Below are 20,438 nucleotides of genomic sequence, written 5' to 3' on the forward strand. Positions count from 1 at the left end.
CGGATGTTGTAAATATGGCAGCCAATTGACATCCAAACGAGATGAGTAAAAATAAGTCTGATTTAATTAAAACATTGGCGTACTAGCCAAATGCACATTACTGTCTTGCCAGTTCTCCACTTGGCACACATTTGACATTTTGAACTTCTGCAGGCCATTATGTTGACTACAATAATTTTTTAAAGTTCTGTAAGAGGACTGACACTTGCAACTGTGTAATGTGGTGGAAGTTGTGATATTCTGATTTTGGGTTAAAGAATTTCAAACACCTCCATATTTACAAAGTCCCTGACAATATCTAAAAATGTAACCCCGTTTTCAGTTTAATTTGACTTTGTATGCTTAAAATATGTGTTGTGCCTTTCATTTCCAAAACTAAGAGTTGAAATGACTCACTGCTCCGCGTGAGCAAAGCGAACAGCAATGTTCACCAGGTACCCAGGCTAAACAAAAAAAATTAATGACGCTATGACAGCCTAATTTCCAGCGATGGTGGATTATGATAAGAACTTCCAAGTTCTGCGAGATGCGAATGTGTGGTATATATAAATATTTGAGCAGGTGGCTGTTGGGCTTCATCTGGTGCTTTGAACATTGGTAGAAATGTTTTACTTTTTTTACATTCCATGTTTAACTTCAGTTGCAATATGATTTTTCAGAAAGGTTTTGGGAGTTTGCATTTGTTTAATTGACAACAAAGTTCATGCCTCTTTGCCATGGCTGTATTACCACACCTCTGCATTTAAGCTATTTTTTTACCGTTTGATAAAATTAACTTTTAAGCTTTATGCATTGACTTTGTTCTGGAAATCTGCAGAATAACTTTGGAAAATGACTAGTCAACCTAACAGTTAAAGTTGGACTGCCAATTAAGGATTTTGTTGGTGTACAAATACCTGTGTAATTTATAATTATTAAAACTGTTACAGGTGCACAGAACCTGCTTAACCTACGCAATCCGTTGCCGCCTACTGATTTCAATGGTACAAGCTACTAGTTCCAATTACTTTAAACCAATCTCTATTACGTATGGACCTCCAGCCTTAAACTACTGATCATACTAAGTCTATTTACATTATATTAATATAGTACATGTGGTTCCGTTCCTGAAAATCTCCACTTGAAGCGAAACATTGGTTCTCATAGGAATCAAAACTGCAGTAGCAACTTCCCTATCAGAAAAACGAATAAAATATTATACCCAGAGCTGAAATATTTTACATTGCTAAATTCTTACATTGATAAATGAAAAAACTTAAAAGTTTTAAATATTGAAGTTAAATTTAACCATCTACTTGCTGTACCATCTCATTGCCACGCATCCTGTTCCCCAAACCTCCCATTCTCTCATCCTCCTGATTGCTGCAGATCTCTTCTCCTACCCACCCTTTGGTCAAACCTCCAATCCTGTGACTGTCCCTCATTCCAGTTCCCTTTCCTGGAACTACGGTTCCATTTGAAGATCCAGATCCAATCCAAACCCAGAGCTCCGATGTTGCGAGTTCTGATGGTGCTGAAATGCTGAGCTAGGATGCTACAATCCCATGTTATTTTTAAGAATGCTTCCACAATATGAGCTCCAGCTTTGAATCGGATGTGGATCTTCAGATGGGATTGCAGGTTCAGGTAAGGCAAGGGCCAAGAGGGTATTTTGGGGAATGGAGGGGAGGCAGAGATGAGAGCCGCAACTTGAGATTGGGTGGGCAGGTAGGGTTGCTGCTCCAAAATGTTGTTAATTGGGTCACACGGGAAACAATATTAAAATAAATCTTGTTTACAGGTCCCATTACTGTACCAACGTTAAAGTGAAACAACGTTAAATGGGAGTTTGCCTTCGTCCTGCTTAAATTATGGGGACTTTCATGGGATTGAAAATATCTTGCTGCACAGTTACAATTGCAATACTTGAGATATTTTGTGTTGAATCCTTTGCAGAGATTGCTTGAAATGCTCACTGACCAATGAAAAAGTGGGAATTAACTTTGGGTTTTCCTTAGCCTAAAGCCACAAAATATCACATTTTTCAGTGGCGCATTCAAAGCTTGTGACCGCGATCTAATAAAAACACCCCCACCAGCAAGTTTCTCTCCCAGGTCACACACCACCCTGACTTGGAAATATATTGCTGTATATTGATAATCGCTAGATAGCACTCCTGGAACTGCTTTCCGAACGGCACTGTCCATACCCTGTGGGCTGCAGCAGTTCAAGAAAGTGACTCACCACCTTCCCCATGGCATTTAAGGATGGCCAACAAATGCTGACCGGAACAGAAACGCCAACATCCTGTGAGCAATGTTTTTAAAACCTGTTTTGATGTGCTACTCAGATCCTTGATGTTCGCTTTTTCCACACCCATTCTTTCTTCTCTATTCCCTTAAATTGTAAAGAACATTTTTTGACACTTCGTTTTGCTCTGCTGTCTTTTTACAATGTCAGTTCCTTAAGTTTTGGACACCCATTAGTACCTCTCCTCTGGTCATACTATGCATGTTCACGAGCAAGCTGGATGCCATGGACGGGATTAATTTCTGCATATGCTGGCAACCATGTACACTTCCAACAGGCGTTAGAGCATAGAATTGGAAAGCCTGTCACCGTCTCCACTCAACCTTGTACCAGCCCAGTTTGCCCCAGGTGCTGCACTGGCCAAGATAGCTAGCACAGTATAGCCCAAGAACCAAACATGAAGCCTTAATGATTAAATAATTTTTTTTATTTGTTTGGGGAATCTGGGCAGCATTTATGTGCATCCCTAATTGCCCTTTAAGGTGGATGTGAGCACAACCCAATTGGAGGGGGAAAAAAATAATAATTGGGTATTCTAAAAAAACATTTATAAAAAAAAAAAAAAAATTAATGATACCATTGAAACATGCTAATCATTTAAATAAGTTGATTTTGAAATTGGCGGAAACTTGGCTTGAATTCCAACCAAGGATCAGACTTTGGGTAATATCTAAGCTTTTCACTATTGGCTGCTGAATTTTGGATTCCAAAAGGCTTGCAACCGTCTCTATCTTTGGTCTCGATTGTACACACAACCACAAGTTCATAATTGAGTTTCTTTCTTTGAAATCTGATAAAGCAAGTTGTACCATTATCACCAAGCGTTTTGTACAATGTTTAAATATTAGTGAGCATAATCTCAAAGGTTCAAATGTTAAATCTATTGATGTATTTTCGTTGCAATTTTGCAAAGTTCTGTAAATGACAGCCAATGGGGACCTTCTTTGAAATCTAATGATGATTTGATCATGATGACCCATCCTTGATGACCCACCTCTTCCAAACCATTCGAAAAGAAGTAATAAAGAAATGCACTTTGAAGAAACTAGGAAGGAGAGTGATCTCTACTTTTTTTTAAACCATAAAAGATTGATTCTCCACGCTTATTAGCCATGTGTGTGTTGGGCTAAATGGGGCAATATGATAAAATCATAAGTGATTGCAAGCCAAATTTAATTAGTGATTTTATTGCTTTCTTGTTGATTCGATCTCAGTGCAAAAATAGGAAATAGGAAGTTTTCATTCTCTCCATGTACAATGAGGACATTCCCCCATTTTTGAAAGGGACCACTGTGAATCAATCTGGTAAATATTGTGCACTAAGTTTGTCAGGGACTCAATTCAAAGTAATAGTCTTACTCAATGTAAAAGTGGAAAAATTGCTCCCAGGTTAATCTGCGTCTAGAATGCAGTACTTATGCCATGTTTCTAAATTTTGTGTATCATATTCTGCAATAGTCATCTGCATTGGCATTTCTCATCTATGTACTGCCCCTAAGCAGCATTGTCCCAAAGGCAGTGTTAGTTTTCACGCATACACTTGATTCCCAGCTCTACCTCACCACCATCACTCTCAACTCTTCGCTGTTGCTGAAATTATCAGACTGCTTATGTGACAGCCCGTACTGGATGAGCAGAAATTTCTTCCGGTTTGGTGTTGGGAAGATTGAAGCAGTTTTCAGTCCCCATTCCAAACTTTGTTCCCTACCTACCAACTCCATCCCTCGCCCTGGCAACCGTCTGAGACTAAGCCAACCTGTGTGCAACCTTGGTGTTGCATTTTATCTTGCAATGTGTTTCCAATCTTATTTTTATTCCAACATTTAGACCACCTATTTGTAACTTTGCCCTGTCTCAATTCACCTGTTAAAACTCATCCGGATCAGCTTATCAAATGCACCCCGGCTAGTCTCCTACATTCAATCCTCTATGAGGCCATCCAAAACTGTTGTGTGTCTTGCAGCAAGTCCTGTTCCTTGTCATACCTGTGCTCACTGACCTACGTTTGCTCCTGGCCAAACAACATCTTGATTTTTATACTTCCCACCTCTGTATTTCAAATCACATCATGGCCTTGCCTCTCCCTCTCTGATCTTCTCCAGCTCCCAACCCTCTATTGGCGCTCTAATTCTGGCTACTTGGGCATCTTAGATTTTAATTGCACCACTATTGGTGGCCGTCATTCAATTGGTTGGGCCCCAAGCTCGAGAATACTCTTCCTACACCTCTGCCCCTTCACCTCGCTTTCCTCCTTCAAGACACTCCTTAAAATCTACCTCTTTGACCAAGCTTTTGGTCTGACCTACATCTCCTTGTGTGTCACAGTGCCATATTATGTTTTATAATGCTCATGTGAGTGCCTTGGGATGTTTTATTACATTAACGGCACGAACCATATAAGAAAGTTGTTTCAGATTCTGCAATGTCCAGTAATTCTTTCCAGCATTCCGATTACAATTATTTCGTTATAATGAGCTCCAGTTTGCTTTGGTTTTAATGTTGGGGCTGAGCGATGCGTTCTCCCTTCATGTTAGTCAGAATAAAGGCATGCTCTAGTCTATTTGATTCTAGTCAGCTTTGTTTCGAATCTGTGTTTAATGACTTGATTCACCTGCTTTCTCAATTTATAATGCTTTCTCAATTTATACCGGTCACTTCTGGTCAATTTCCCCCCCTCCCCAGAATTAAGGGGCAATTTAACGTGGCCAGTACACCTACCGTGCACTCTTTTGGGTTGCAGGGGGAGAATGTGCAAACTCCGCATGGACAGTGACCCGGGCCGGGATTGAACCCGGGACCTCGGCGCCGTAAGGCAGCAGTTAACCACTGCGCCACCATGCCGCCCACCTCTGGTTAATTTTAAGTGCATTTAAATATCTGCAAAGCAGTTTTCAAAGGTGATCCCTTTATATTTTATATAGTTACTTAAGTTCATGTTGACAAACTTTCTGTATGATTTAATGACAGCACAGAGAACTGTTTCATTATTGGATTTATGCATAGAATTTCTAAATTGGTAACAATTGCATACTGCATTAGTTTTAAGTAACGTTTTATTAATTCCAGAGAGAGTATTAGACATGGCTTAAATGAATTGTTTCTTTGAATGTGGAACTGTTTGATTTAAAAGTACCTGGAAAATAGCTGTTTGGCAGCATTTTGTTAATGTGGAACAGTTCATATCGATTTCCCAACCAATATTATATTGAGTCTTTTCAATTGAACCATGCAGGCTGAATCCTGCTCCATACTCTGCCTGTTGTACCCTAGCACAAATTGACAGTTTTGGGAAAGGGGGAAGAAAAACTGTTTGTCAAAGATGCAAAATTGTATTTGGCCTGGAAAATCCTAAGATGCTTGACTAGTTCATCCTTTTATTAAAGGATTGATCACCTTAAGACCTGGAATATTGAACTACGCTGCATAATTGGATCCAGAGGAACATTTTTGCAATAGAAACTAATTTTCAAGATGCACAGTACTGAAAATACCAATAGACTGGTTCAGATTACTTTGAAACTTAATTGTTGTAGTAAAATTAATCGACAGTTTGACCTGGATATTGCAGAAGAATGCTGGAATTAATTTGAGTGCTGACTAAATTACTTGCGGCTATTCTGATTTGATGAGGGGTTTTGAGACTTGTACCTGGGAGAACTAAAAATAAATAATGCAATGTGGTTCTTTAATCCCCAGTTACAAAGCAATTGTACTGTAATGCACAGTTCAGAGAAAGGTTGCAAGTGTTCAAACAAAATAAAATATAGAACAACAGCCTTTCTTCCCATAGACTGCCTATCGATTTATACATTAAGTCCCCTTTGACCTCAAACTGATTAGAGATGTCAAAAATAACCCGGATCTTGGAGCAGTAGCACTCATTGCTTGATTGCTGCTGCGCTCAGAAATTCCCCGACTCAATGCAGCTGCACATTTCTACTAGGGCTTTCTGAGCCCTGCTTTCCCAGCACAACGATCCATCGGGGAACTCCCTCAGACCGGAGTAGACAGCAGCATCTGCTATATGGTAAGTTTTTAAAGATTCAGTTTGAATATTCATGAATAGATAAAGATTGGGGGTTCAGAAGGAGTGATTTGGGATGGATCACTTGTGGAGTTACCCAGGTGTTGAACTAGGTTTTTAACCTGTTTTAACATTTCCTGTGTAACTATGTAGGTTGTACAGATCTGACCAAAGTTTCCAACTCAACTCTTTCATGGAGAATCCCAGGACCAGGGGAATTCCCCATTGGAAGTTGAAACCTCCTGAGCAATTCCCATGTAGGTGTGTGTCAGAACTACCACAGGGTCCCAATGCACATCTTTGGCCTGTTGACTGATGATTTAAAGCCTAGAAGATTTTGGAATTACAATTACTAGATTTAATTTGGATTGGATTGGATTTGTTTATTGTCACGTGTACCGAGGTACAGTAATTTTGTAGTTTGTGAACCTAGTCCCAAAATCGACTTGACATAAATTTCTGTTGCTTCGCTACTCCTCAGAAGCTACTTCTCCAACTAAACGTCATACTACTTTGCGGCAAGGTGCCAGATTTTGTCTTGAGTGCTTCTGTGAATGCCTTAGGATACTTTACTATGTTAAACGAGTTATATAAATGAAGGTTTGCTAGTGTCACACGGGAGGGTAAACTAGTATGGCAGGGGGTGCGTACCGGAGCAATAGGCCGGAAGGTGAAAAAATTGAGGGAGAACTAGGGCATAGGGCCAGTATGACTCTGAGGAAGAGCAGACCGGGAGGTGTTGCTGAAAATAGCGGGACTGGTGGCCTGAAGTGCATATGTTTTAATGCAAGAAGTATAACAGGTGAGGCAGATAAACTTAGAGCTTGGATTAGTACTTGGAACTATGATGTTGTTGCCATTACAGAGACCTGGTTGAGGGAAGGTCCGGATTGGCAGCTAAACGTTCCAGGATTTAGATGTTTCAGGTAGGATAGAGGGGGATGTAAAAGGGTGGGGGAGTGCGCTACTGGTTAGGGAGGATATCACAGCTGTACTGTGGGAGGACACCTCAGACGGCAGGGAGGCTATATGGGTAGAGATCAGGAATATGAAGGGTGCAGTCACAATATTGGGGGTTTACTACAGGCCTCCCAACAGCCAGCGGGAGATAGAGGAGCAGATAGGTAGACAGATTTTGGAAAGGAGTAAAAGCAACAGGGTTGTTGTGATGGGAGACTTTAACTTTCTCAATATTGACTGGGGCTCACTTAGTGCTAGGGGATTGGATGGGCCAGAGTTTGTAAGGAGCATCCAGGAGGGCTTCTTAAAACAATATGTAGATGGTCCCACTGAGGAAGGGGCTGTACTGGACCTGGTATTGGGGAATGAGCCCAGCCAGGTGGTAGAAGTTTCAGTAGGGGAGTATTTCGGGAACAGTGACCACAATTCAGTAAGTTTTAAAGTGCTGGTGGACAAGGATAAGAGTGGTCCTAGGGTGAATGTGCTAAATTGGGGGAAAGCTAATTATAACACTATTGCGTGGGAACTGAAGGCCCTAGATTGGGGGCGGATGTTCGAGGGTAAATCAACATCTGACATGTGGGAGGCTTTCAAATGACAGTTGAAAGGAATTCAGGACCGGCATGTTCCTGTGAGGAAGAAGGATAAATATGGCAAATTTCGGGAACCCTGGATAACGAGAGATATTGTAGGCCTCGTCAAAAAGAACGAGGAGGCATTTGTCAGGGCTAGAAAGCTGGGAAGAAACAAAGCCTGCGTGGAATATAAGGAAAGTAGGAAGGAAATTAAGCAAAGAGTCAGGAGAGCTAAATGGGGTCACAAAGTCATTGGCAAATAGGGTTAAGAAAAATGCCAAGGCTTTTTACACGCGTATAAAAAGCAAGCGATTAGCCAGGGAAAGGGTTGGCCCACTGAAGAACAGGGAAGAGAATCTATGTGTGGAGCCATAGGAAATCGGCGAGGTACTAAATGAGTACTCTGCATCAGTATTCACCGAAGAGAAGGAATTGGTGGATGTTGAGTCTGGAGAAGGGTGTGTAGATAGCCTGGGTCACATTGAGATCCATAAAGACGAGGTGTTGGGCGCCTTGAAAAATATTACAGTGGATAAGTCCCCAGGGCCTGATGGGATCTACCCCAGAATACTGAAGGAGGCAAGAGAGGAAATTGCTGAGGCCTTAACAGAAATCTTTGGATCCTCACTGTCTTCACGTGATGTCCCGGAGGACTGGAGATTAGCCAATGTTGTACCTTTGCTCACAACGGGTAGCCAGGGTAATCCAGGGAACTACAGGCCGGTGAGCCTTGCGTCAGTGGTAGGGAAATTACTAGAGAGAATGCTTCGAGACCGGATCTACTCTCATTTGGAAGCAAGTGGACGTATTAGCGAGAGGCAGAAAGGTTTTGTGAATGGGAGGTCGTTTCTCACTAACTTGATAGTTTTTTGAGGAGGTCACAAAGATGATTGATGCAGGTAGGGCAGTGGATGTTGTCTATATGGACTTCAGTAAGACCTTTGACAAGGTCCCTCATGGTAGACTAGTACAAAAGGTGAAGTCACGGGATCAGAGCTGAGCTGGCAAGGTGGATACAGAACTGGCAAGGTCAAAGTAGGCAGAGAATAGCAATGGAAGGGTGCTTTTCTGATTGGAGGGCTGTGACTAGTGGTGTTCCGCAAGGATCAGTGTTGGAACGCTTGCTGTTCGTAGTATATATAAATTATTTGAAGGAAAATGTAACTGGTCTGATTAGTAAGTTTGTGGACAATGCAAAGGTTGGTGGAATTGCGGAGAGCGATGAGGACTGTCAGAGGATACAGCAGGATTTAAATCATTTGGAGACTTGGGGGAAGAGTTGACAGATGGAGTTTAATCCGGACAAATGTGAGGTAATGCATTTGGGAAGGTCTAATACAGGTAGGGAATTTACAGTGAATGGTAGAACCCTCGAGTATTGACAGTCGGAGAGATCTGGGTGGACAGGTCCACAGGTCACTGAAAGTGGCAACACAGGTGGAGAAGGTAGTCAAGAAAGCATACGGTATGCTTGCCTTCATTGGCCGGGGCATTGAGAATAAAAATTGGCAAGTCATGTTGCAGCTGTATAGAACCTTAGTTAGGCCACACTTGGAGTATAGTGTTCAATTCTGGTTGCCACACTACCAGAAGGATGTGGAGGCTTTGGAGAGGGTGCAGATGAGATTTACCAGGATGTTGCCTGGTATGGCGGGCATTAGCCATTAGTAGAGGTTGAATAAACTTGATTTGTTCTCATTGGAATGTCGGAGGTTGAGGGGCGACTTGATGGAGGTCTACAAAATTATGAGGGGCATGGACCGAGTGGATAGTCAGAGGCTTTTTCCCAGGGTAGAGGAGTCAATTACTAGGGGGCATAGGCTTAACGTGCGAGGGGCAAGGTTTAGAGGAGATGTACGAGGCAAGTTTTTCACCGAGGGTAATGGGTGCGTGGAACTCTCTGCCGGCGGAGGTGGTGGAAGCAGGGACGCTCGTGACGTTTCAGGGGAATCTTGACAAAAACATGAATAGGATGGGAATAGAGCGGTACGGACCCCCGAAGTGTAGAATAGTTTAGTTTAGATGGGCAGCATGGTCGGCTCAGGCTTGGAGGGCCGAAGGGCCCGTTCCTGTGCTGTACTTCTCTTTGTTCTTTGTTAAGGTTGTTGTTGCACCTGCAGTAGTACACGCGGCCCCTTGAGTGAGTGAACACTGTGTGCCTAGAAGGCCATACTGCCTTGGTCACAGGTTTGTGCACTTAGCCACTTTTAAGAAACAGTAATTGTCGTATCTGTCTCCGGCGAAAGGGAATATCTCGTTTCCCAGCTTTTGTATTCAAAGTGAGATTATAATTAGACTGATTCATTCTTAGCCCATCTGTTCCCCATCTCTCCTTTTTTCAATCCTTCTCCACTTCCTCCTTTACTTCCTCTCCCTCTTAATCTCCCTCCACCTCTTTCTCGCCCAAACTCAAAACAGCTCATGAACTCTCTTGAGCTTGGACCAGTAAGAGTTGGTGTTTTCAGGAGAGAAGGAATAAATGGAACTGGTTATTCTTGCTAAATGTACTAGTGTGGCAGTTCAAGTTTCAGTGCTGGTCACTGAAAGCTGGAGAGGAGGAAGTAAGTTTGGCATATGATACTGTGTGGATGGCGGTGGTAGTTTTAGTGGTTGTAAATTGCTTTGAATGTTTGCCTGTTACGCATGCAAACTAAATTTGATAACTTTTACAGAAGTACTGCAGGCCCAGTCTGGTGTGTATGTCTTGTGTAAATATCCCCCAATACGCAAACAGGCTATTAACACAACTTCTCTCTTAGCCTTGTTGACTGATTACCTTACCTGACTCATTATTTTGGAAATTTTGGGTGCAGCATATGGTCATTTAGGATAAAGGTCTACTGCTTGATGGTCAACAATATAAAGAACCTGTTTGAGCACCTAGCTTTAGAATACCATCAAAAATGGTCCTAATTGAATAGTTGAGGCTAAGATGTGTAAATGATCCGTGAATTGTAATAGGCAGAGTAATTTTAGATTTTTACTTTCGCCAATATGAAAAAAATTGCATCAACAATTTGCATTAAAATGTATGCTTTAGGGGACAGCATGGTGGTGCAGTGGGTTAGACCTGCAGCCTCACGGCTCTGAGGTCCTAGGTTCGATCCCAGCTTTGGGTCACTGTCTGTTTGGAGTTTGCACATTCTCCCCATGTTTGCATGGGTTTCGCCCCACAACCCAAAGATGTGCAGGTTAGGTGGATTGGCCACGCTAAATTGCCCCCTAATTGGAAAAAATGAATTGGGTGTAATCCAATGGCTGCCCTGGAAATTCAGCTCACATGGCACAGCGTGGCCGATGTATAAAAACAAACGGGAGACTGCTCCCAGGACCTACCTGGCTCTCAACGCCTCGCGAGATCTAATGCGACCTCACAGCATGTTGCGATGTAAATCGCGCCCATTGTGGGTGGGATCGCTTTTTGGCAAACAGTAGGTCTCACTCTAATGTGCAGATTCCCGAGGTACCTGAGACTGGGATTCATCCCCTTAAACTCTGAGACCTCGGGTGAGTGCCGTTCAGCACTGGGGACCAGACGGAACAGCACTCTGGGTGGAACCAAGGATGCACCCTATGAAAGGATTGCTTATAATCAAGAGCAAAATGTTGATGAAAACACCCAAATCTTTAACATCTCATCAATATTTTTGAATGGGATGTACTGGTTCTAGTATGTTTGCCAAACACTTTGTGGAGGGGAGGGTTTGAGTAGAGGTGAGTGATTGCTTTGTAGAAAATGTATCCATCACTCCCGGTTTACAGCACAGCTGCCAAAAGGTAGCAAAATGTAGCATAGTGGCTGAATGGTATCTATTTCCCAGGAGTCTATTTAACTTTATAACCTGCAAATTTATCAAATAGTGTAAAGCAGTACCACCTGTCTATGCACAGTATCTGAACCGTGGGCTTTCTTGCGAAGATTAGCCAGCCTTGTCTCCAGGCAGAAGCAGCAGTAATTCATCTCTGACTGTCACCATTGACTGGGTGAGACGCATGCTGCATATGTGAGATAGGCAAACCTGATTTTATTTTAAGATGATGGAGCTCCCGAGTGCATCGGACAATAGAAAGAATTGTTGCCCGTGGGAATTTACTTAAGGCTGAGTTAGATTGTAGATGGACAAGGGAGTCCATGGTTATGGGGAGTAGACAGGTAGGTGGAATTGAGGTCGCAATCCAATCAGCCATGATCATGCCAGAGCAGGCTTGAGGGGCCAAATGGCCGACTGGTGCGCCTATTTCCTTATATTCTTGGACAGTTGGCAAGCTCCAACTTCTGACTGTTGGATTTGCCTTTTTCAAGTTACTGTCTACAAGTTAGAATTCAGCCAGCACTGTAAACTGCAGCACTCCTTGATTGGCTTAAAATGTACAAACCTGACTACTTTCATAATGCAGTGGGCCAATGAAATACAATTTCTTTCCCCTGGCCATCAGCGTTTTTTATTATTAACAGCTGCACTTTACTGTGGTCTAATGGTGCTCAGAAAATCAGAGGGGTACTTGATAGCTTTTGTTGCACTTCTGGGAGCAGATCATACAGGAAAGGGCTTAGGAAAGCATTGAGATCTTGGGTTATTCATTTCTTTTTCCTGAAGTGTCTGTCGTCGTTCCCCCCCCCCCCCCCCAAACCCCCTCCTAAGTTGAAGCTACCAGGTGGGGAATAACCTCAAGCAAGTTTGAGTCCTCCTGAACTTGAAGTTGCATTTACTTTCTGTTTCACTTCACCTGTTTTCCCTCTATGGAAGTGTCAACCAAACTGCTAACCTGGGTTCTCTGAGGAGGTAGCATCTCCTCCCTTCTCCAGTGCAATATGGTTTTGGTGATTTGTTTCTGTTTCTGCTAACTATAGGAAAATTTTCAAAGACCATTCATGACACTCTTTAAAAATCACTTTCCTCACAGCGATGGAGCAGTTGTACTAAGTTGCCATTGAAGAAAAATAATTGGCAAGAGAGACGGTGGCAAAAGAGGAGAATTTTCAAAAATCTAAAGTTTCTGTGAATATTTCTAAATGTTTGCAATGAACCTTTTCTACCCCTACAGGTAATGGGTAACCTATAATAAATGAGTGTGTATGTAAATATAGGTTTACTGTCCTGGGCGTGGTCCATATCGACCGTACCTTGCTTACCATCCCACCCTCCCAATGCTCTTTGTAAAATAACCATGAGTGTTTTATATTGGTTTCTGCAAATTAGGTCTGATGCAGTTTAATTTTACCATCCCAGTTAAATCAGTTGTGTGTTCCACTTTTTGCATAACTTTTTTCTTTTCCTCCCTCTCAATCCATCTGGGTTCTGCTCTCTTATCTGGTAGTAGGAAATATTGTTGAAAATGTGACTCCCCACCCCACTGACAATATTGTGGAATTCATTTTGTTGGTCAACTCTATGTAGCCTTCCCCGAATACATTTGAGCTATCTAGATCCTAACTTCGAATAAGACAAGGTTTCTGGTGCTGTTTCTTGTCATTCAATTACACAACAACCATGGAGTAGATGGCAATGTATGTCCTCAATTAGAAGCAGTGCTAAGAATAACTTCACTAGTATAATTAACAATGGTGGCTCTTATTGCAGGCAGAGGGCGAAGACAATTTGAAGAAGATGCAACTGATGGAATTAGCTATTCTTAATGGTACCTACAGAGATGCCAATATCAAAGCACGTAAGGGAACTGCATTTTATTTGTAATTGTTTTTATTTAATATGATGCACTTAATAGCTTGGGATACTGGGTTATGCAGTGGGTTACAATGCCTTCATTTGTCAACATCCAAGAACTTGTATTCATATACTGCCTTAACATACATAGTAAAATGCTCTACAAGAGGGGCACCGAGCCACATAAGGGGTATTAAAGCAGGTGCCCAAAAGCTTGGCCAAAGATTTTAAAGGAGCATCTTGAAGGAGAGAGAAAGCAGTGAAGAGATTTGGGGAGGGAAATCCAGAGCTTGGGACCCACACAGCTGAAAGTGGCGATTAAAATCAGATGGTCAAGGAGCCAGAATTGGTGGAATGCAGAGATTTGGAAGATTGTCGGGCTAGAGGAGGTTGCAAAGATGGGGAGTGCTGAGGTGATGGAGGAATTTAAAAACCATTATGTAAATTTTAGAATTGTTTTACTTAACTAGGAGCTAGTGTAGGCCAGTGAACAAGTGTGCTGTCTGATTTCTCCTCGGTCCAGTGGGTGGGTTGGAGCCATTGACTGGATGCAAATCTAGACTGATTCCTCTTGTGTAAAAGTAACTAAATAAGTGGTCAATCCCTGCAGTTCCCAGCTGGGCTCAAGTTATCCTGATGATATAACTACCTATACCTTGAAAAGCCTTTAACGGGCATGTACGGTGTCAACGGCTCTCATGTTGGCTACGTCGCCTTGTCTAGCAGTAAATGTTGACATGCTGCAAGTAGTGCTGGGAAATTGAATATCTTCCAATTTCAGACAATTGTGTTTGTGAACCACTGCAAGGTGTCTTGAACTTGTAATTTCCTTTTAACTACTTGTGATGGAGAAGCTGTCTACATGGGCTATTGTGTTCCGCCTGTCTAGTCATAAACTCATGCTTTCAGGAGAATGGGTGGGTGTGGCTGAAAGCTGCTGTAGTTGTATATCACCCATTTTAAAATTTGAAGCTATTCTTTAAGCTATTGCTGACCGTTTTCTAATGAAGAAGATTAAAACTGAACTTAGCATCTTAAAAACTATTTTGAATAAGATTACTGGTATGTAAGCTTAGTATATAAATGCATTCAATAATTACAGGATGGCAACAAATTGGTTTGTTTAAAATTGATCAAATTCTGAAACTCTAGTTAAGGACTGGAGGAAATGGGAACTGGATGATTTGAACTATTGAGGATTTCCTTGAGCAACATCTATCAAATGTATGCTAAACTTAATTGAGAGACCAGTTTTGTTGGCACCCTAAATACTTGTTTTAATCAGTTTTGTTTTCAGTTTAATCTGAACCTTGAAGTAATAGATAAGAATTTTCTTTTGTGAGTGGAGTATTGTCTTAATTCATATTTTACCCACTTCTTGTCTTAAATGATCAGTTTTCTTTCAGAATATTCACTTGCATGATTGTGCATAAGTATGTAGCTCTGCATACTGAATACATGGATGAGGTGATGCCAATTGATACATTTTTTTGACCATTCAAGTATCTGGCCGACACTTCTGGAATATTCAAAATATGTAGCCGATGTGACGATACCCACACTTTTGAGGGATAGTTCCAGAACTAATTCTAGCTTGTAGTTAAAAGTGACAGAAATTGGTTAATTATAATATTTGGTTCCACCTAGAATCATAAAATCCCTACAGTGCAGAACGAATCCATCCGGCCCATTGAATCTGTACCGTGCCTCCGAAAGAGCACTCTACCTAGGCTCACTCCCCACCCTATCCCCGTAACCCCACCTATCTGTTGAACAATACGGGGCAATTTAGCATGGCCAATCCATCTTATTGCACATCTTTGACTGTGGGAGGAAACCGGAGCACCCGGAGGAAACCCAAGCGGACACGGGGAGAATGTGCAAACTCAGTCGCCCATGGCCACCTGAACTGATGATATGTAGCAGCAGTATTTGTCATACAAGTTCACGTAGTACACAATCTGATTGCTTAGCTCTGATACTAAAGCCAAATATTGCCAGATCCAGGAAATCTGAAATAAAAGCAGCAAAGGTTGAAAATATTCATTGGGTCAGGCAACGTGTCTGGAGAGAGAATCAAATATAAAACCTTTTCAACTGTAACTTTCGTTTCTCTCTCTACACGTGCTGTCTAATCTGAGTATTTTAAAGCATTTTCTGATATTTCAGCATTGCTCTTATGATAGACTGAATTTCTGTTGAGAAACTTGGCTGTGAACAAGTGGCATCACCTTGCATGTACGCAACATAACTGCGTTTTTTTGGTCAAATCTTTAATAAATTTTGCACTCGTTTGAATGCAGCTGAATACAAGAATTCAATACTATACCATTTAAAAGTTCCACTGCCTGTACCTGAGAATAATTGGGGCATGTAGCTATGTTTATTCATTTTACAGTTTTATCTGAGATCTGTGGGTATTGTATGTAACATTTGAAACTCAAAATAATGAGATTGATTCAACCAAAAATCCATTTTAAGAATTAAGATTGAAATATATAGAGTAGTCATACACATTTGTTTTTGATTGAAAAATCTGAAGGAAATTGACACATTGTCTTCATATTTTTCACTTCAGAATATTATAGACGTTGTTTGAGCATGTGCTATTTTAGAAACAAAAAGAGGGGGTTAGATACACACTTGATCTCAGATGACTGGTGTTAAATGTTGCTTATATGGCTTATTTCAACTACAGGTTTATGTTTACTTATGAAATTTGCTGTCTATATCACTTTAGTTGGCACAGTCTATTTTCTTTAAATTTTGCTTGATGAATATTGGTAATGGGAGATCAGCTTGCAATGGGGCTGCTTGTGTGGATACATGTGATCATTGCATGGACTAATTTCCTGTTTTCCTTCCCTGTCATACTTTTTCTTTAATTCTTTCCCTCCTGTTTCCTGCTCACCACCCTTTTTCCCCTCCTCAATCCCGTTGCTTACTGCAGCTACCCTTGCCTTTTCTCTTGCAGCAACGTCACAGGGTCCACGACTGATAACTGGACCAGCTGCACCCATGCTTCCACCAGCTGCCTTGCGTGCCTCTACGCCAGCTGGTCCTGCCATAATGAATATAATTAGGCCAATTCAGACAACTGCAGTTATGCCTAATGGAACCCCTCATCCAACTGCCTTAGTATCATCGCCAGAAGCTGGTATAATCTATACAACACCCTACGAGTACCCATATGCTCTGGCACCAGCTGCATCACTACTGGAATATCCAATGGAGCCAGCTGGGGTTCTAGGTAAGCAAAGTCATAAAGTAAGATTTTAAGTGTTAACATTGTTTTTCAGAATTTTTGGGGGGTCCTAAAACAAAAATACTTGTTATAAAATTTTATGGCTTTGTCCGCTTTAGAGGATTGCAGTACCTATTACTTTAAGGTGTGTACACAGGTGCATGTAGCCAGATGAAAATTAGCATTACATTGAAAAAAGGTCACTTAAGTGCTCTCATTCTGAATAATACCACATAATTTACTTAGTGAATGCAAATCCCAGAGGCCAAAAGATAGCTACCTCGTTTGCTGAACTTCAGGTGATTAGTCTGCAAATTACGTCTCTTCCTTGATGTGCAGCATTGCTTGTGCCTCTCCACAAGAGCATAAGGGATTTGCGCGGAGACTGCAATTGTGGAGCTTGGCTGTAAAGGGGTCTTGGCTGGTCCTGAACTTGTTTACTTGCTGTGGGGTAGCTCAAAGCCTGCCATTATACAGATGGAGTTTGTCGCAAGGAATTTGTTGTGACTTCTGGCGATTTCCATCCCTTGATCCAAAGGACGACTGCTGGTAGATCTTTCTTGCGAAGGTTGCTCCATTTGGGGCTGCAAGATGGACGGTGGGCAATGGGGCGGTTGAACAGATCGCCATTGTTTTGGTAGGTGAGGTGCAGCACAGATGGTTTCAACCAGCTTGTGGGTTTTTGTCCTTCGGTGGATGTTTGGGGGAGTACGTTTGTGAGGACAGGAAGCCAGGGGCGGTGTGCTGAGCAGAGGGTTCCAGTTGCGATGAACACTTGTATTTGATTGAGTGCCAACAAGATCTGTGAGAGATTACAGACAGATGTACAATACTCTGGATCTCAGCACTTGACCTATCTTACTCTGCAGCTGAGTGTTGTGGCAGCAGTACCCCATGTCCATCCAGCAAGCTGGTTAGGAGGTTGCTTCTGGTTTTGACACTTGCTGCTGTTTTTTTCAGATGTTCGCGAAAGGACAGAGTCCTGTCTCTGGTTGCTCCCAAGTACGTTGGGTTGGGATTGCTTTAGTCACCTGCCATCCATGTAGATGTGAAAATCCTTTTTGGCATTGACATTGTGGATCTGGAATTCATCAGGGAAGCTAAAGATCCTACCCGCAGACTGAATTCCAAGACAAAATTCAAGGACTCCAAAAGAGTTGCCTTGTGGGATCCCAGTGTGTCTCTTTCCACCCCCCCCCCCCCCCGACACATTGTTCTACTTATAAATTAAAATTAACTGACCTTTTAATTGATTATCAATCACTTTGAATCTACTCGATACATTCAGTGTTGAGTGGAATAGATAAGATAAATTATGAATTGAAATGAATAACAAATTTCAAAGCAATATAGTGGAGAGCATTTCCTGTCAACTGCAAGGCAGTGTAGTAGATACAAGAGGCATTCGTAGCAGTGGGTGAGACAGCAGAAGAGGAAACCAACTAGTGATATGCTTTATTGAACAGTGCACTTTCTGATAAAAGCTTTTATAAAAGGTGAACATATATATTATAAAATACTACTTATTTTACCATGCTTGGACAAATTGCCCTGTAGAAATAGTTATTTTGTGCTATAACAGTGACTGGAAATTTAAAAAGAAAAAATAGTGATATGGTTTTAATGATTTGCAGTATGTAGGTGTTAAAATGGCCATCTTGACTATGAAACTGGGGAAATGATTGCAAGCTATATTCCTTCTGGAAAAATTGGAACAAAAGAGAATTATGCAGTTTGTGAAATTTCATTTTTGTTTGTTCATTGGATAATGGGCATCCGTGGAAAGGCCAGCATTTATTGCCAATTTCTATAAAACTGTGAAGCTTCCTTGCCATTTCAGAGGGCAGCCAAAATTGAACCACATTTTTGTCGGTTTGAATTCCCACATTGGCCAGACTGGCTAAGAGCAGCAGATTTCCTTCCTTAAAATACATTAAAACTCATCGGGATCACTAATGGAAATTCTGTAGTTTCATGTTTCTAGATTTTATTTAATTGCAGTTAAATTCCCCAGCTGCAGTGGTGGGATTTAAATTCTTCTTTCCCGATCATTCAACCTTCAGATTATGGTGACATAATTTGCAATCATCCCCATGCTGCCAGCTCCTATAAAAACATTTTATTTTCTCATGAAGTGATTTGGGGTATTTGAAGACCTTGGGGTGAGAAAGTAGTGTTTGCTATTTCAGCTACTGTTAGTCAAGCCAATCTAATGTTGCGCATTTTCTAGATATTTTCAAGCTAAAATGGGAGTTCATCCTGTTGCTTAGTAAAGTGAGAACGTAATTTAAAAATTCTGACCTTTCTCCCAGTGTCTGTGTGCGTCTCACCCCCTCAACCCAAAAAGATGTTCAGGGTAGGCCAACTGGCCACGCTAAATTGCCCCTTAATTGGATAAAAAAGAATTGGGTACTCTATATTAAAAAATCTTTTTTTAAAATCTTTAAATTTTGATCTAACTTTTAATGGTCGAATAGAATTGTCAAAATACTAAATTATTTACCCCCTTCTCACTACATAGGAGCAGGTGTAGGTTGCTCAATTTCTCAAGCATGCCCTGCCACTCAGTTAGATCAGATTCCAGATGCTCCTTCAACCGCACCTTCCAAACCCAAGATCTGTACCACCTAGAAAGACTAGGTCAGCACCTGCAAGTTCGCCTCCAAGTCACACCATCCTGACTTGCAACTATATCATCATTCCTTCACTGTCACTGGATCAAATCTTGGAACTCCCTTTCTAACAGCACTGTGGGTGCTGCATGGACTGCAGTGAGTCAAGAAGGCAGCTTAGTCCTACCTTCTCACAGGCAATCTTGGATGGGCAGTAACATGCACACCCACCTCCCATGAATGAACAATTTTTTTAAAAAATGCCCGGTTCTCCTAGTTCAATAAGACAACAAGAGTACACCAGACTGTTTGAGCATAAGTAAAGGGGGTTTGCAAGGAGACAAAAGGCTTCCATCGTAATGGAAAGTTCATAACCGTTCCCTTGTGTAATTTTTACGACAAACCAATGAATGTGTTGTGCAATGTCAATTTTGGATTCTTCCAAGTTAAAATGTTTAACTGTCTTATCTTGCTGATTGTTTGTTCTTAGGTATGGCTTTTCCAACAAAAGGCTAAGAATGCATGGGACATGTGTCTGAATCCTCAGGAAAAATAACTTCCTCAGAAGAAGTGAAGAGTCTGACCAAGCACATTGAAACACAAGCAGTATAGCCATGCTTATTTTGGGTACAGGGTGTTCAGTATTTGACAGGCTTTACAACATCATACAATATTTCCTAAGACTTAAGGACACGGTCAGTGGTTTAAAGTACCTAAGCACTTTTTTTTGAGACAAGTGTTCCCTTGTAGCGATGTTGAAAGGTGGATACACTGAAGACCTGATTGGAAGAATGCCACATCATATATCCTATCAAACTACTTGGAGCAGCAAGGAGATGATATGTACGGTGATAAATCAAAAAGTACCAAAATTAAAGGGGTTTGTTATCAGCTTTCCCACAAAGGATATTAGATTTCAAGAGTGATAAATAACTTAGAATATTTTTTAATCTGCCTCCGAATGGAAAATTGCAAGAAATATGCCGGGAACTGGGTGATGCAATGAATAAGGACACTTCATTTGTTCTTGTCTATTGCCTGGGGTTAAATCCAACCCAAATTTAAATA

The 20,438-nt window shown here is 41.4% G+C and overlaps 1 protein-coding gene across 8 annotated transcripts in view; it reads left to right on the forward strand.

Moving 5' to 3' along the window:
• The window catches only part of LOC140413718 (KH domain-containing RNA-binding protein QKI-like), a 123,063-nt gene that overhangs the window by 95,138 nt on the left and 7,487 nt on the right, over positions 1 to 20,438 (forward strand). For 4 of the 8 annotated variants that reach the window (XM_072500923.1, XM_072500929.1, XM_072500924.1 and 1 more), the window contains exons 5-6: positions 13,431 to 13,518; positions 16,465 to 16,764. In XM_072500923.1, the coding sequence (XP_072357024.1) occupies positions 13,431 to 13,518; positions 16,465 to 16,764 (388 nt within the window). Of the gene's footprint in view, positions 1 to 13,430; positions 13,519 to 16,464; positions 16,765 to 19,860; positions 20,108 to 20,438 lie in introns of those variants that run through there. The other 4 variants (XM_072500927.1, XM_072500928.1, XM_072500930.1 and 1 more) reach the window with 3 other exon arrangements.

Source organism: Scyliorhinus torazame, chromosome 1, assembly GCF_047496885.1.
Source record: "Scyliorhinus torazame isolate Kashiwa2021f chromosome 1, sScyTor2.1, whole genome shotgun sequence".
Classification (NCBI taxonomy): Eukaryota; Metazoa; Chordata; class Chondrichthyes; order Carcharhiniformes; family Scyliorhinidae; genus Scyliorhinus; species Scyliorhinus torazame.